At 43.7% G+C, this 17,645-nt stretch overlaps 1 protein-coding gene across 1 annotated transcript in view; it reads right to left on the bottom strand.

The window, feature by feature from the left end:
- Positions 1-13,654, bottom strand: part of TTLL10 (tubulin tyrosine ligase like 10) — a 172,908-nt gene extending 159,254 nt beyond the window's left edge. Inside the window, exons 1-2 of the mRNA XM_086952019.1 lie at positions 13,300-13,654; positions 6,376-6,538 (exon numbers count right to left, since the gene is read on the bottom strand). Coding sequence (XP_086808145.1) covers positions 6,376-6,538; positions 13,300-13,654 — 518 coding nt within the window. The remainder of the gene's footprint in view (positions 1-6,375; positions 6,539-13,299) is intronic.
- Between the last annotated feature and the right edge of the window lie 3,991 nt (positions 13,655-17,645).

Here is a 17,645-nt window from a genome sequence, read left to right on the forward strand (position 1 = left end):
CTGTTAGCTCCTGCTTGTGAATGGGGAGTTATATTTATCGCAACTTTGGCTGCGATAAAGTGCTGATAACTCGGCAATAGTTCCTTGAGAATATGCCGCTAAGTACACAGCAGGTACAGGAACTCCCTGAGTATATATGATTCCTACATTTTTGTCTTTGGTGACAGTTGCACGCACTGCTCCATCCACCTCATTTTTCTTTGTGGGTCAGAACACCTTGTTTAACAGGTGCATCATCACCCCCTACTCTAGTATAACCAGGGCCCCTCTCCTAAGGCCTTTGCATCTCCCTAGGCCTGTCTATTTAACTTCTTTAACACAATGTTCCGGAGTGGACACATCAGACAATGAATACAAACTATTTTGAAGTTTAAGATGTGTCCAATAATTGAATGTAGATTATACACCAATGAAATTGGCGTGGTTGCAACATGAAAACCCTCTAAGCTATCTCGTGGCATTTGTTGAAAAGCATCAATTCATAAGACTCTGAATATCATGTGATGTTGGGAGGAAATGGTTGTACCTTGCATTCAATTAAATAACCTAATTTTTACCAAACTGAAAAAAATTAAAAATATACTCGACAAAGAGCCATGCCATTGCCCAATCCCAGAATTCAACTGGGAAACAATTTTTCTGTGACTTTTGTACCTGTACTATAACTAGAAGAATTGTGAGCTGTGCCCCCTTCGTAAAAGACTTGTTGATATACCCATTTAAGCTGCTAAACCTAATTTATATTTGTATAGTATTCTTAAAAATGAATTGTGTTGAGCAACTGATGTGCAAGAACAAATATCATGCTGAAACAACATTGATGAAACGTACATGCCTAGGGCAGGAGTTTTCCGTCACAGGTCCAGGAGCACCATATCCATGCCATCTTTTCAAGATAACCACTGAATATGTAGAAGAGTTACATTTAGATATATTGTAGATATCCTGAAAATCTTACATCGGTCCAGCTCTCCTGGACCTACGTTGGACACCTTTGGCCTAAAAAGAAAATAAACTGTCTTAGTTGCAGTTTATTTCTTAGCATCAGGCAAAGCCATGTCAAATAGTTTCTGGAGAGGAGATCTCATCATTTGGTAATGACGATTTTTGTAACCAGAAAAATGATACCTCCGTTTGTTCATGAAATATTGACAAGTAATTCTCATGTATCACAGAGCAGAACAGTGGTGCATTGACACAGTTAGTGATGGAGACCCAGTGTTGTGCTAGCATTTAGTCACTTAAGACAGGTATCAGTTGATTGGCAGAGGCTTGCATAAGAGTTTTAAGTTCAGCAACTAGGTCCTGAAAAGGAGTTTACTTTTCTTCTATAAAGTCTCCCGCTCATCCTCCCTCCACTCTCTTCATGCGATCAGCACCTGTTATGAAATGGGCTTTACCTCACAGTCTGCTGTACTGAGGATGCCACCAGAACAAGCAGAATTTCAGCTAAAGACCGCCTTTTCCCGCTCCAGCTGACGAAGCGGAGGGTTCGCGACGCCACTGTCATCAAACCACGCTTCACCAGAGTAACCACAATGACACTAGACCCTGAGGAGTTTCCACCCCCGACCCATCTTACGTCACCTCTGCTTCCACCCACAGCTCTGCTACTGACTTTGTTCCTTTGGCCTTCCTGTAAGCATCACGTGGGCCTTCTTTGTAGAATCCCGTCATGCACGGCGTTCTGGTGCCTTGAAAGCAGGTTTGCAGACACAAACACATCTTTATTCTTTATCATGTTGCCTTCGTTAGTCCAGAGAAGGGGACTGGCTAACGGGGAAGGGGATTCAGAGTGGGCATGGATGGAAGTGGGTGAATACTGACAGTCACCCCTCTGGAGTCAAAGTGCGGTCCTTGCTGGGTACCATTGGAATAGCCAGAACATTTAAATATCCTTCCCCCATCGCACTTGTAATTAAATCTCTGATGGCACCAACCCAGCGAAGCAATTGAGCCCAACCATCCCTTGAAGAGCTTCTATCCAACCATCTATCCATTCATCCGTGCACCATTCCATCCACCCTCTGATATCCAAAGTTCTCCTTTACAGTCTATCGTCCATTCATTTGTTGGCCATTAACCATCCATGTCTTTACACATCTATGTCTACACATACACCCATCAGTTGACTTACTTGTCCATCAACAACGTCTATCATCCATCAATTGATCCTTTTGTCCATTTATCCATTCTCTCTGATTTACATTTACTCTGCATCATTCATCCTCTCATATGTCCATGTAATCTGTCGTCCATCCATCTATCCATGCATACATCCATCCCTTCTGTCATCCATCATCTACCGATCCATGCAGATTTCATTTACTCTGCTATATTTTCACCCATACTTCCACTCATCCTCTCACCCACTCATCCACCAATCCTTTCACCCACTTATCCATCTAGCCTTTCACTCAACCGTCCATTCACCAACTCATCCATCCTTTCACTTCACTCATCTATTTACCCTTTCATTCACCTATCCATCCTTTCACCCACCCATCCTTTCGCCCACTTATACAAGCTCCTTTCACCAGCTCACCCACCATTTCACCCACCCATCCTTTCACCCAGTCATCTATCCATCCATCCTTTCATCCAAACATCCATCATTTCACCTACCCATCATTTCACCCACTCACAAATCTATCCCTCTTCCCTTTTCTTCCTTTTTGCATTATTTGAGTTTTTCTCGGCCAGTTGCAGATAGAAAAGGCCCATAAGGAACCCCACCCCTGCTGCAGCTAGTAAAGTGGGGAGGTGGGAGTTCATGATGTCCCAGCTGGGCAGACTAACCCAAAAAGCAGAGAAGCAGTTGAAGTTCGGATTGAGACAGACCTTTAGAGTTTCTGGTGTCATGGGGCTATGTGAGCTGACCCCTCACTAGTAAACAGAAGTGCTTTACGGGTTGAAAACAAGAGCGGCGCATATCTCTGTAACCAAACAAGCATTTGCAAAGGCAATATGTCTCGCCTATGAAAGAGTTATTGGCTTTGCCAATGTGTTTTAGCGATGTTGTACATCATCCTGGCTGTTGTTCAGAATGGCTATAAGTTATTGGTGTTGAATGGAGTGGCATAGAGTGGTGTAACGTAGAGTCAAGAGGAGTGGCATAGAGTGGAGGGGGGTGGTGGTTTAGAGTAGAGGGTTGTGGAGTGGTGTGGAGAATCATAGAGTGGAGTGTTGTAGAGTGGAGTGTCATGAGGTAGAGTTGAGTGGAGGGTTGTGTCGTAGAGTGGAGGGCTGTGGAGTAGAGTGTGGTGTTGTGGAGTAGAGTGTGGTGCTGTGGAGTAGAGTGGTGTAGAGTGGGTTAGAGTAAAGTGTAGTGTGTAGAGTGCAGGGGTGCAGTGTGCAGATGATTAGAGCGGATGGGCATAGAGTGGGGTAGAGTGTCGCAGCGCGGAGTGGAGTGGAGTAGTGTGTCAGAGTAGAGTAGGGTGGAGGAGAGTGGGGTGGCGTAGAGTGGAGTAGAGTCGCAAATAGTGGCAAAGAGGGAGTCGCGTAGCGTGGAGTAGAGTGTGATAGAGTGGAGAGTAGACAGTCGAGTACAGTGTCGTGGAGTGAAGTGTCATAGGGCGGAGTGTTTTAGAGTGGAGGGCCGGGCATAGAGTGGAGGGGTGTAGAGAGGAGTAGAGTGTCGCAGAGTGTTGTAGAGTGGCGTAGTGTGCAGTGGAGTGCCATAGAGTGGAGTGTTGTAGATTACAGTCTCATAGAGTATAGTGGATTAGAAAGTCAGTGAGTGGAGTGGCATAGAGTGGAGTAGAATAGGGTGGCATAGAATGGACTACAGTGGAGTAGAGTAGAGTGGTGTAGAATGGCTTAGAGTAAGGTTCAGTAGCGTGGCACAGAATAGAATACAGTGGCATAGAGTGGAGTGTTGTGGAATGGCATACAGTGGAAGGTCATAGAGTGGAGGGACATACAGTGTAATAGCGTAGAGTGGAGTAGGGAGGAGTGTTTTAGAGTGGAGGGCCATGGAGTGGAGAGTCATAGAGTGGAGTGGTGTAGTGTGGCATAGAGTGGCATAGAGTGGAGGAGAGCAGAGTGGCGTAGAGTGAAGAGGAGTAGAGTTCAGTGGTATTAGGGTGCATAGAGTGTCATAGGTGTGGCGTAGAGTAGAGTGCTGTAGAATAGTGCAAAATTGAGTCTCGTAGAGTGGTGTGGAGTGTCATAGAGTCTAGGGCCATAGAGTGGATAGTGGTAGAGTGGAGTGGAGTAAAGTGTCATAGAGTGGAAGGGCGTAGAGTGTCGTTGAGTGCAAGAGAGTGTTGTAGAGTGGAGGCACAAAGACTGTCATATAGCGGTGTGGAGTGGCTTAGAGCGGAGTGTCATAGAGCAGAGGGTCATACAGGGGTGGGGCATAGAATGGAGTGGTGTAGAGTGGAGGTGCGAAAAGTGGGGTGGAGTAGAGTGTAGACTGGAGTGGAGTAGAGTGTCACAGAGTGTCAAAGTGAAGTACAGTGGATTGGTATAGAGTTAAGGGCTGCATAATGGAGCAGAGTAGCCTAGATTGGCATAGAGGGTAGTATAGTGTTGAAGAGTGTTGCAGACGGGACTGTCATAGAGTGCACTTGAATAGTGTATTGTAGAGTGGATTGGCCAGAGTGGAGTAGTGTAGAGTGGAGTAGATCGGCGTGGAGTAGAGTTGAGTGGGATATAGTAGAGTGGAGTGGAGTAGCGGGGGTGCCGCAGAGTGGCAGAGAGTGGAGTAGAGTGTCATAGAGTGGAGTGGCGCAGAGTGGAGGATGCAAGGTGTGGTAGTACACTGCCAGTACAGACAACACATTTTCTATTGAAATGACCTTTACATTTGCAAAGACATACAGTTTTACTGATAAAACTGTACAATGCATAAACGATAATGTGTGAAAATGACATCACCTAGTGTATTGATTTGTTTTGATACCATTAAAATATTTTTTTCCAGCAAATTTCAGAATTACAAAAAATGTGCTTCATTTGTTAGTTGGTAATATTTTGTTTTATTTTATTTTACTATTTGCAAAAACCTTACAAACAACTGAAGGACCCTTGACAATAAGAAGCCCTGGGTGGAGAGCATACCCCAAAAATGTATTGAAGTTCTTCAAGGGATAATTAGATTGTGGAAAACAACCAGGTCTTGTGTAATTTCCTAAACTTTCATAGAAAAGATTCCTCTTCGGCTCTGGAGGCATCTAATTCCAAAGCGTTGCCACTGAAATGGAGAATTCTTGACCTCAAAGGGTATTTCTGTTGAATTTTGAGCAGAAACTGATTTTCTACTCTCAGTGCCGGAGGTGGTTTGTAAAAAATCAAATACACCAGACAAAGTATTTGGGAAAGGATTATAAAGTGATTTCTGCACAAGACACAAAGATTTAAACATACTTCTTTGGATCACCGAAAGCCAAAACAACTTGGCCCAAGCAGGTTTGACCAAATCAAATTTTCATAAGTTCAATGTCAATTGTGCTGTAGGATTTGGTATTAATTGCAACTTTTTAATAGATTTTACTGGAAAAGCCAAATAAATGGCATTGCAGTAGACAAAATTCGAAGTTGAAAGAGGCATGACTTGACTACCAAGTTATTCTGGTCCTCCTTTGTAAAAATATTGGTTGAACCTCACAGCCAAATTGTTATTGCTGTGGACTGGTTTGTGCTTCTGTCCAAGTGAGCTGGATCACAAAGGAAAACTTTAATTATCTGTAACTATGGTAGTAATTTACAGGTACTCAGAGGTAACACCTGCTACCCCTGGCTTCCCGTTTATTTTCCCTGGTGCTATGTTCCCTGCACCCAAAGTCTAAAAGCATTTTTTTTACTTTCTGTAGCTTCCACTCACACAGATAGGAGGCTGCCTTGTGACTATGGCTTGGATAAGAAGGCAAACTTATGTTACCATATAGTGTCAAACAGTGATTGATCTCAGTTCTGCTTCATTGTATTACGGTGAATTCTTATGTGTATAATTGCATTCAAGTTCTTTGCAGTCTAAATTCAGGTCCTATTAATGGGCGAAAGTCTATAAAATGCACAGTGGATCGGAGGTAGGTTTCTCTCCAATTTTCTGATTTTGGGTCTATCCATTTCCTCACAATCCAAAGTGTTTGGGCATTCTGTTGTGACCATACCTTCTGCTGCTGCAAAAGACAAAGAGAACCTCTTCAAGGGCAATTGTTTGTATTGTATTACGGGAATAGCTAACTGTGATTTGGGGAGAGACTGGCCTTTCCTGAGTCAAGGCCAGCGTTTCCATTTATTATAGGTTGAACTGGAGCATACAACTGAATAAAAAAATACGCTTCTAACTCCTACTCCTTGCCTCCATGTATTTAAAATCATACTTATTTTTCTTAAGCTCCGACGCATGCGGACATGTGTACTTACAGCGCTGCCCCATTTGAGCCCCCGATGAAGAAGAATGGACCAGGGCCATGGGGATCCTCTTGCCTCTTCTCTTCCAGCCCTGTTCCCTCCATCATCCTCCTCTGGTTGGTCTTGGTTTCTTTGGCTTCATCTATAGGTTCAGATTCAACAGGTCCGGAGGCGGCTGTGGGTAATATTGGAGAGGAATTAAAGTCTATTCAAGACGCCCTTTTTCTAATAGCAACTACTATAGCCTTAGAGCCCGGCATAGCGTGCTCTACAGGCCATTAAAGGCCAGCTCCGGTTCGGCTCAGGCTAACAAGGGATAGGGCCTTTAATGGGCGGAAGAGTCCGCTATGGAGGGCTCTAAGGCTATACGAAAATTCCGCCCCTAGAGGGCAGAATATTCTAATTTGTAAAACAAAGGCCTCAAGAAGCCAGAGGGGGTGGAAATCCCCTCGGGCTCCCTCATGCCTTTGTTAAACATTGGGATTTTGATGCTCCGGGCTTCTACCGGCCATTAGAAAGCACTCCATTGTTTTCAATGGAGAGCTCAACATTCCAATGTTCTAACTAAGCATACATTTAAAAATCTATTCTGATCACAACTATTGTTATCCCAGATTATGTCCTGAATACACACCCACAACAGAGACTTTGCAACAAAGAATTAAAAACAGATTGGTAGTCTCTCAATGAAAAGAAACATTACCCTATCATCCCTCCCTTGCTTTCCTTCATTACTTGAGGCACCCCTGCCTCATCAGACCAATCACACACTATTTTCTACCGTAAAAAAACAAACCACCTCCACGCTTTCTGTCAGTAGTCAAGCATCTTAACCAACACAGATGTTAGTTGTGGATACTAGAAGGGAGGTAGGGACCATGAATGAAAGCGAGGGAGTAGGACTCAGTATAATGCCATTAATGGTAAGTAATGTAAGCATTACAAGTGCCTCTTGCACTGTGTTTGGACACACTAGATACACATGAAGTACTCCGGACTTCAGGCAAGAAGACATTCCAGATACTTTGCGCTGCACCCAACCAGGCTGGACACATAGGGATTGATGGTAATTCCTGAGGCGAAGGCGTTAGACCAACCCTGAGGCTCAGAGGGTATGATCTGACCAGGTGGCATTCATATACATTTAAGGCTCCCCTCATGCAATACTTTAAAAGTCGGCATTGTTAATTATAAATGGCAGAAGCTAAGTTTCGGAAAGTCTGGTACAAACTGACCAGCATCACATGATCAAGTTTCAAGTTACCTAAAAGGTCAAAATTGACAAGGAGATTTCGGAATTCCTAATTATACATAATATCACAGCTTAATTATCTGAAAATTCATTGATTCAGGAGATGAACATAGATAAGGACTTGCTTTGGCAGAATACAGGTGGCACCGCAACAAGCCAGAGGCATTTCATCCTCTGAAAAGGATAAAATGGGCAGGCCGTCCATTGTGGCTGTTTCTGCCCTAGCCCTGCTAGCCTATGGCTGCCACAGTTCTGATGATCAACCCAGATAGATTGTTGTCTTGAAATGTGTCAATATGAGGTGAAGCAGCCATCTGGTGTGTGACAAGCACATGAAATGAAATAAATTCGTACTTGTATAGCGCACTTATACCCTGAGGCGTTGTGGCGCTGTATGCATACCGCATAGGAACCCTTCCTGGCTTTTCCCTGTGAAATGCTCACTCCTGGGCACCCTCAAGGTGAAGCCAGGCATCACAGCGCTGTTGGGGCCGTTGTGGAGATTAAGCAAGCTATTGCCCAGAGTTTCAGAGTGGGACCCATGATTAGAATAGGCACCAAGGCGAGAATTATCAGGTCCGAGGAAATTGAGCCCAAGACCCGCCGAGGTGGGAAAAGCACCCTGGTCCCGGGCCAGACCTCTGCATCAGGGTCGGCCGCTCTAACCATTGAGCCACACTTCTCCACAATAGTAGGTGTAAAGGGATTACATAAGGATACAGATGATTCTATTCCATTTGCTCCCCATGATATACCCAGTGGTCCCTAATATCAGCACTCCACCCTCATGAAGAAGTCTCTGCCAATCATAGTAGACATCTCCAGATGATGCACTTTCTCTTCTGTGGCAAGTAGGGTACCTTAGAAACCCCCACCACAAAAAGATGTCTTCCGTAAGTAAAAATACCACCAACAGAAATGTAGGACTTACAATATAAGTCGTTTGTATTGGCACTGACCTATCACAACTTAAAAAAGCACCGAACTGGCAATTCTCAAATATTGTTTTTATTTGGGGGTTTTAAAGTACTACAAACTATCTTGTGGTGACCTCCATGTACTTCTGGGTTGGGGAACATATAGAAGAGATTGTTTGATTCATTGCAGGAGTCTCATGATGAGGGACTTTCTGTTCCATTAACAGGTAAGGTTTCAGGAAGATACAAACAAATGACAAAGCCTTGGGGAGACCAAGAGTCCTGGAAGCCGGGTGCCTAAGGAAAGCACTGCCAGCCTTAGGCGTCTACCCAGGCAGACCCATCTAGAGAAGGGGGTCAAAGAGGGGGCATATTTATCCAAATGCCAGGGGTAAAGAGGAGAGTCTTTAAGCATCGTCTATATTTGAGATGATCCTTTTCGAGTTGGTGGTGCAGGTCTATGCAGCCACATGGAGGAGCAATGGTCGCGGAACGATCAAACACTGCATCTCTTGTAGCTGAAAGATACGATTGCCGGAAGGCCCATGTCAGAGGACCTCAGGCTTCTGGTTGGGTGCAGAAGCAAACTGTTTTTCAAGATAGCTGTCTAAGTGGCCATGCAGAGCTTATGTACAAAGCAAAGTGTCTTTAATAGGCAGTTCTTTCTTTCATTAAAAGTCAATGTAAGGGTTTCAGGGCCAGGATGACATTATCCTGTCATTTCACGCAGAAATAAAAAGGAGCAACATAGGTTCGATTTCTCTGGAGTTGTGAGAGGGATGTGTTGATGCGATCAGTGTACAAAGGGTATTGCAGTAATCCAAGCATGACATGACCACAGGGAGCATGAGGGAGGGTCTTTAATAACAAGGGAGCAGTGTTGAAACCCCTTCCACCAGACGTGGCTGAAGGCTGTAATGGACACAGAATTAATTTGGTAACCTTCAAAGATCACTCTTGGAATGTGTGCTTTGTCCAAAAGGCTTGTGGAATGCCCAGTTTATTTGATCAAAAGAGCCAGAGGATGAGATTGTTAACGACCAGGTGCATGATTTCCATTTTTTCCCTTTTAGATATGAACTAGGGGCCAGGTGTACGACCGTTTTTTGTGGTGTTGGTATGTACCAACGCTATTTTGCAAGTCACAGACTCGCAAAATAGCGTTTGGACTCGCTATTAGGGAGGGGCATGCCAAGGGCGTCCTAGCGAGTCCAAATGGTATGTACCATTGATTTGCGACCGCATTTGCGGTTGCAAAACACTTGCAGTTTATCCCCTACTTCAAGTAGGTGGTAAAGCATTTGCAAATGGGAAGGGGTCCCAAGAGCACACCTTCTCCTTTGTGAATGGGTGCAAAAATATTTTTTAACAGCAAGCAGTGGGCCCAGAGACCACTGCCTGCCCTTAAAAAATGAAATTCAAAAATATAATGTTTCATTTTTAAATGCATCCCGTTTTCTTTTAAGGAAAACGGGTTGTATTTAAAAAAAAACTGCTTTATTTAGAAAGCAGTCCCAGACATGGTGGTCTGCTGACCCCAGCAGGCCACCATCCCTGGGAGTGCTACCCATTCCCAATGGGGTCACAAATTGCACTTGCCTCATGAATATTGATGAGGCATGCAATTTGCAACCCCAATGGGAATTGCTAACAGTGTCTGTGACACTGTTGTACATTGCATTTTGCGAGTCGCAAAGCGACGCAATTTGTGAGCCACAAAATGTAAGGGTTGTACATCTGGCCCTAATTCTTTTGCGTCTGCCAATGAAACTTTGAAATACTGTGGAACAAAGTGAGAAAGCTCATTTTTGATCTTGAGATGGGACTGAGTATCATTATATGTTATATATACATTAACATGAACAAAGGTCTATCATTGAATGCACATCTGTCTCATGAGGTGAAACACTGCCCTGTTGCATTTAAAATATGGAGTGTTTTAGGTTCATTGTCCTAATGCCCCACGATTGGTTGCTTATAATGAACCAGTCACGGACACAGGCACATTGGCTTGTAGGAAAAGTGTAAGATTTCCCAATGGGCCATGACTCTAGAAAACCTGTTTGGCCTGACGTGACTGGCTCTGCTCAAAACGTCTCACCTTCTAAAGGCAATGACGTATTCAAGAAATTCTCTGATTTTCCTTTTTTTTTTTTTATTGGAGTTCATGGTGCAATGAAAAAGTACATAATTAACCACAAGCAAGGTATGATAACATCTGATACAATTACACGATCACTCGAATAAAGCATCCAGAAACACATTATTTGTCGTGGGGATAAAATGAAGATCTATCAATAAATATAACAATATAACAATACAATACTTTTCAAGTTCTTATTCTGTCCTCCAGCCATTTCTTAACCGGGGCCCATAATCGTCTTCCCATCTCTCGTTTTTTAACACCTTTAAATTCATAGAGACACGACTCAATATTATAAATACCCAAAAATCTGGACACCCACATTTGAAAAGAGGGGGCTGTAACATCCTTCCATCCGGCCGAGATTAAGATTCTAAGCACAGCGACCGACATAAAAACCAAAGCAGCCTCATCCTCTGTTAAAACCAGTTTTGAATCTGAGCCAAATAACATCAGTGTTGGGGATAGATCGATCTTATGACCTAGCAGCCCCTCCCAAAATTTTGTTATTCCATCCAGGACAGGGGCCAATCGCACACATGTAAAAAACATATGTAATAAATCTGCTTGCCCCTTATTGCATCTCGGGCAACAATCATCATTCCTAACACCCCATGCAAATAGTTTGGCCGGTGTATAATACAGATTAAAAACTGTTTTAAAATGTTGTGCCCGTAGGTTGGACGCCCGAAAGATCTTTTTATTTAACGATAATGCTAGGTCCAAATCTACGTCCGGGTTTCCCAGTTTAATTGCCCAGTCGCTTTCTACTTTTCCTACATCATCTTGTAATCTGGATGCCAGCATATTATAGACCTCTTTTATCTTCCTACCTCCTCTTCCAATGCCCTCAACCACAGGGAAGTCTACCAGAGGTTTAAGTTTTGGCCTACAAGCCTGTATGATACCCGAGATTTGGCTATGTATAAGCCACTGATTTTCAGGTAGGCCATATCTTCTTTGCATGTCCTCAAACCCACCTATCTTGTCTCCTACCATTAGGTCTCCAATAATCTTCACCCCTAAACCCTTCCAAATTTGTAGGTTCCCATCATTCTTTAACTGAGGAAAAAGACTCGAATTTTCCAAAAGAAGAGAAGGATTAATTTTAGGTACATGAAAGAATTTTAAGATTGATTTCCATACTTGCCATGCCCCCAGTAGAGTCTTAAATCGTGCCTTCCTATAGAACCTATATTCTAATTCCGTCAACAATAGGCCTGTTGCTTTCTCCCCCATCAGTAATTTAAAGATTGGAGGGGGACCCTGGCTATCTGCGATAATCGTGCCAGTGTTGCGTTGAAACAGAATTGACATATGGATCAGGAGACAAGCCCAGTGGTACAATCTCAAGTTCGGGAGTGCCATCCCACCCCTTTCCAACGGGAGGGACATGAGGGTCGTTGATCGTCTAACCTTACCATACTGCCATATAAAGGTAGACTCTAATTTCTTCAAAATTTTCTCCCCAATATATAGGGGAATGGCTCTAAATAAATACAACACCCTAGGAAACATCGCCATTTTTAATACATTTACCCTCCCAACCAGAGAGAGATGAAGAACGTCCATCCTTTTCAGATCTGTCTCTATGGATTTAATAAGGGGGGGGGTAGTTTTCCTCCACTATCTTACACACTAAAGCATTAATCTTTACCCCTAGATATATGGCAGAATCGACATACCTTAAGTCGGGTCTTGGTATATTCCTGGAACAGATTATCTGTCTTTTGGATTCATTCAAAAGATATCCAGAGCCTTGACCAAAAACTTTAGCCATCTGTACCAATTCCGGGAGTGCCTGCTGCGGGTTTGTTATGATAACCGCCAGGTCATCAGCGTAGGCTAAGATCTTATTTTCGAAGCCATTATAGATCACTGGAGATATTCTAGGGCACTCTAAAATTCTCTGAATAAGAGGGTCAATATACAGAGCGAATAGTATGGGGGAGCAGGGGCAACCCTGCCGTGTCCCTCTACTTATTTTAAACTTATCAGATTTCTCCCCCATAACCGTATTTGTGGCCACTGGATCTATATACATAGCTTTAATAGCCCTGATGATATTCGGACCAAAACCTCTCCCGGCCAAAATGCTCCAGAGGAATCTCCACCCCACCCGATCAGAGGCTTTTTCTGCATCGAGCAGGATCATGGCCATCTCTCCCCCCACGGCTTCCTGGGCATCAAACAAAGTTATCGCTCTACAGGTATGATCTGTCGTACCGCGTCCAGGGACAAAACCGTGTTGCCATGGCGAGACGAGACCGCCTATGATCCTGCCCAGCCTCTTCGCCCAGATCTTTGAGAATAGTTTAGTATTGGCATTTATTAAGGATATAGGCCGATATGACCCCGGTTTCTCGGCTGGTTTACCTTTCTTATGAAAGACTACAACATTTGTTTCTTTCCACGAATCCGGGACCACCCCCGAATACAGTATCCCGTTAAATAGATCTACTAAAAGAGGAACAATCACTTTTTCCATTACTTTATAGACCTCCAAGGGGAGACCATCAGGGCCTGATGCTTTCTCTGGTGCTAACTCTCGCAGGGCAGATAAAACTTCATCAAACGTTATATCCTTATCAAGGGCTGTTTTTGTCAAGGTCCATTATCAATACATCCCTCCTCCTGTTCATTATTGAAGGGATCCTCCTCATATAATTTCTGGTAATATTTTTTAAACACCAGCAGAATATCCTTTATCTCCGTATATGTTATCCCTTCTTCTTCTATACACACAATCACATTCTTTGATCTTTCCTGTCTAATCCGAAGAGCAAGTGCTCTACCAGCTTGCTCTTCCGTTTCATACCTCTTTGCCCTTGAGGATTGATACTCCCAGATTGCTTTCTGTGTAACCTCCTTCTGCAATGCCGCTTTTACTGCCAGCAGAACACCCTGACTAGCCTCACTATTACTACCTGAGGCGATATCCTTTATATGTTGTTCTTCCGCCTTAACTAGCTTATCCATTAATTTTTCTACTTCGCTCCTATCTTCTCTTCTAAGCCTGGCGGCACAGCTGATTGTTTCTCCTCTCAGTGCAGCTTTGAAAGCCTCCCAGACCCCATTCCGAGATGTGCTGTATCTATTTGCCGCAAAAAATTCACCAGCCCATATATTCAGGTGGTCAACAAATCTACTGTCTGCCAACAGCCTTCTTTCAAAAGTCCAATTAGTTTTAGACCGTTCTAACCCTCCCATAGCATAATTTAGCATCAGAGGATTATGATCTGAAATAACCCTTGGGAGTCTCCATATCTTAACTTTTTCAGATTCTAAAACAGAGACAAAAAAATAATGCAATCTTGAGTATCTCTGGGCTGGATTAGAAAAGTATGTAAAGCCTGCATTTAGGGGTTCTTTAGCTCTCCATAGATCCTGAAGCCCATGAGAAGCTAACATTGCTTGTACCGCTTTAAAAACTCTGGGTTTTCTCCCCTGATACGATATGCTCCTCCCCCATTCAGATGAGATATTTAAATCTCCTGTAAAAACCAGAGGGGTGGGCCAATTTGCAAGCTCTGTTTCTAGAAAATCGTAAATTTCAGGTTCGTCCTCATTAGAGCCATATACCGTACAGATAGTTAGACCCAGTTCCATCTCGATAATCACCCATCTTCCATTACTATCTTCTTTCACTTTCCTCGCTTTCCCTAAACTTTCCCTTCCCAGAATGGCGACCCCCTAATAGTTGATGTTTGAGTTGTACAGGCTAATAATTCAAATCCATTTATGGAAAGCAAATTTCTCTTAGACCAAGGGTTTCCGTTCTCCCACAGAACTGTGCATAGAGATCTAGAACCTCAGTGAGTTAGGATGATCCAAAAACTCATCTCAGTGTCAGAAATCTCCTTACCTAGCTAGCTACAGTGTCTCATGGATCATTATGGAATGATCCATGTCTTAGACAAACCAGAACATGATCTTTAGAATACCTCAGGAATCGTGGAACACATGAACACTCTTTCGTTATATAATCATTTCAAACCAAAACTGAGAGTCAAAGAACACAAGTGCAAGTTTGAAATATTTATTATTCAATGCAAAGTTCTCAAACGCAGTATCTTGTATAATACCAAAATGCAGATTATAAAAATCAGAGTCAGCAGCATAGTCACTAATCCATAGTAAGCAAAAGGTGCTAGCATGTTATAATGCAATTTCTATAGAAATCTATATCACCTATATTTCGCGCACCCTATCTAGCATATTATTTTATATCTAAGAAGGTCTCATTTGGGCTTTTAGCAGGGCGGCCCCATACCTCTCAATGTCAGTAGGAGCAGATCACATCAACAGCTACCAGCTCTCTTCATGCGCAGCACCAAGTGTCTACGTTCATTCCGTGTAACTCTATCTTAAACCCGCGTAGAGCCCAAAATGTTGGCATCAACATTATTTGTGTTATGTCTAATGTGGTGCGAGGATCAAGCCTCCCAGCAACCTTGTGTTAGGTTAATTTTAGAGTGTGCAGCTCTCAGTGTGCAGACAGTTGTACCAAGTGTACCAGGCAAAGCTGATAGCATAGAAATAACATATTATTCTCAAATAAACCACCTCACCGCTTCTAGGGTGAAGGCGACAACAACAAGTATGTGTCGTGTGCAAAACTGAAGCCGAAGGAAAAAAGGCTGTTTAAACATGTAATGCACTCATGCTAACTTAACGCAATATATGTAACGAAGTATCCATATGACAGGGAGGTGGGTCTCTTGTAAACAGAGAAGATCTATTCTATTATGTTTTACCACATATGCTAATTTCTGTCTTTTCCTCCAATCATTTAATCCCCCCACGTTCATTGTACAGATATTAATGTGTGCCATCAAATTGAGTATAGGTATCTATATCAAAAATCTTTTCAAAAAACTTTTTCCTTGCTGGCATCCTTTGACCATTACTGATTCTGCACCATTCCCTCCGTCTTCCATTTTTTGCCTTATTCTCACCCACCCTTCCCCCTCCCTTTCCCCCTCCCCCCTCTCCACCCCCACTCTCGCGCCTCCCTCCCCCCTCCAATCCGTGAGGCATCCTGGGGCCAAGGGGCCCCAGGTGTGGGTGACCGTGTGATCCGGGCATCACCACTTGCTTGATCGCCTGAGATATCAAGAGTCTTTCATTTCGGCTGGTTAACTTTCCCCCTCCTATTTTCTTAGTTCAGAGAGTTCATGCAGGTAAGCTTCTGCTTGAATCTCGCTTGTAAAGTTCCTTGATGTTCCTTTGTAGAGTACTCTTAAACATGCAGGATTTAGCAGATAGATGGTTGCTCCAATCTTCTCAAATGGGGCGAAGAGAAAGGAAAGGAATGAAAGCTGATGGGGAGAGGCAAGATGGCGACAGTGTGAGAAGTCGCACCACTCTTGCTCTGAGGACCTGAGAGCAACTCTAGGATGGCTGATGGTTGAAGCCTGATTTGGGAGAGCGCTAAATACCCCTGAGTATCGTGTATCTTCTGCGACATCTGTGGGGGAAAAAAAAAAACCTCTTACCAGAGGGTCCGACCAGCACGGTGAGAGGTGGATCGCGGCTGGATTACTGTGGTGTTGGCCGGACAGCGGAGGGTCAGACGTCGCACCGGACCTGAGAGAGTGTTGAGCAGCGGCTAAGCAGTGGTGTTTGGTTCCGCAGGGCGCCCGCGGCGCGGACGGCTCCTCCTGTGTTTTACTTTCCCCTGCTGCTTCGTCTCCCGGACCTTCCCGCCCTCGTGCTCCGTGGAATGGAGGAGTAGAGCGCCGAAGTTTTGCGCAGCCGCCTAGCTTGCTGTAAGGCTCACAGGAACTGTTGAGCCGCTCCGCTCCAATCGCTCCAAGTTTCTGAGCTCTGTTTGCACTGCACGGGACATTGTTCCTGCTGTCCCTTCACGTAGACGGCAGCTCTGTGAAAAAGTGTGCAGGGCTTCATCAGAGCACTGCCTACCGATTGCTGATAGGTGGATAGTCACGCCTCTGCACAGTGGGCCCAGGGAGTGTCAATAAACAACTTACAAACATTCTATCTGACAGGGGGTGTGGAGTAAGGCACCCTCTCTTTCTCTTTCTCTTTCTCTAGAGGGAAAAAAAAAACCCTGATTTGTCTATATGAGCACACTGCAAATTATTATTATTTTAAGGAAATCTGGGAGAGGCAGCAGGCATAAGGAGAAACCACACATAAAAACATATAAAAAAACAAAACAAGCATAGACCACTGCAAAAGCCAACACAGACTGAGCAGAATGAGCAGACTGAGTTCAGGAACGCGATAAAGCCTATCTTTAAGGGAGTACAAGAGTGGAATTATACCTATACAGATCTTCTCAACCTCAACCTCAAGGATACTGCTGAAGATCCTATGGTGGCAATAGCACCACAGTCTCAAATTTTAGTCCAATTAGCGCAGATGGTACTGAAAATGTCTGAAATAAGCTCTACCAAAACCGCGAGTAAGGTGCTCCCAGAGGATGAAGCTAAGGAAGCTAAGGAAACGATCGAGGTACATGAGGCAAATGAATTAAATGAAGTAAATGAGGCGATTAAAGCACCTGTAAAAAACGCTGGAACATCGGATCATGAAAGTGGCCTAAAACAACCGATAACTTATCAACAAAAGAGTAATGGCTCCACTAGAAGACCAGAAACAAGAGGGTTGAAGGCACAAGAAGTTAAGGAGGCCAAAAATGGAAAGGAAGGTACAGAGGGTACTACTACTGGCAAAGCAAAATACAAAAATAATTTGGAGAAAAACAAAAGTCAAAGCAAAAATGCCCTGAAAGATGTCGAGAAGGAGAAGGAGAAAGAAAAGAGGAAGGATAAAGAGGGTGAAAGGGGAAAACAGAAGAAACAAGAACAGCTAAATGAGCAGCAAAATGAATGCAACCTCGAAGAAGAGGAATCCGATGACCAAGCTGATGGGAAGATGGAACTTCTGCTCAAAAAAGCCAAAAGAGTGCAAACTATTAAAAGCTTGAAGGCCGCAGCAAAGC

Source organism: Lissotriton vulgaris, unplaced genomic scaffold, assembly GCF_964263255.1.
Source record: "Lissotriton vulgaris unplaced genomic scaffold, aLisVul1.2 SCAFFOLD_1368, whole genome shotgun sequence".
Taxonomy (NCBI): Eukaryota; Metazoa; Chordata; class Amphibia; order Caudata; family Salamandridae; genus Lissotriton; species Lissotriton vulgaris.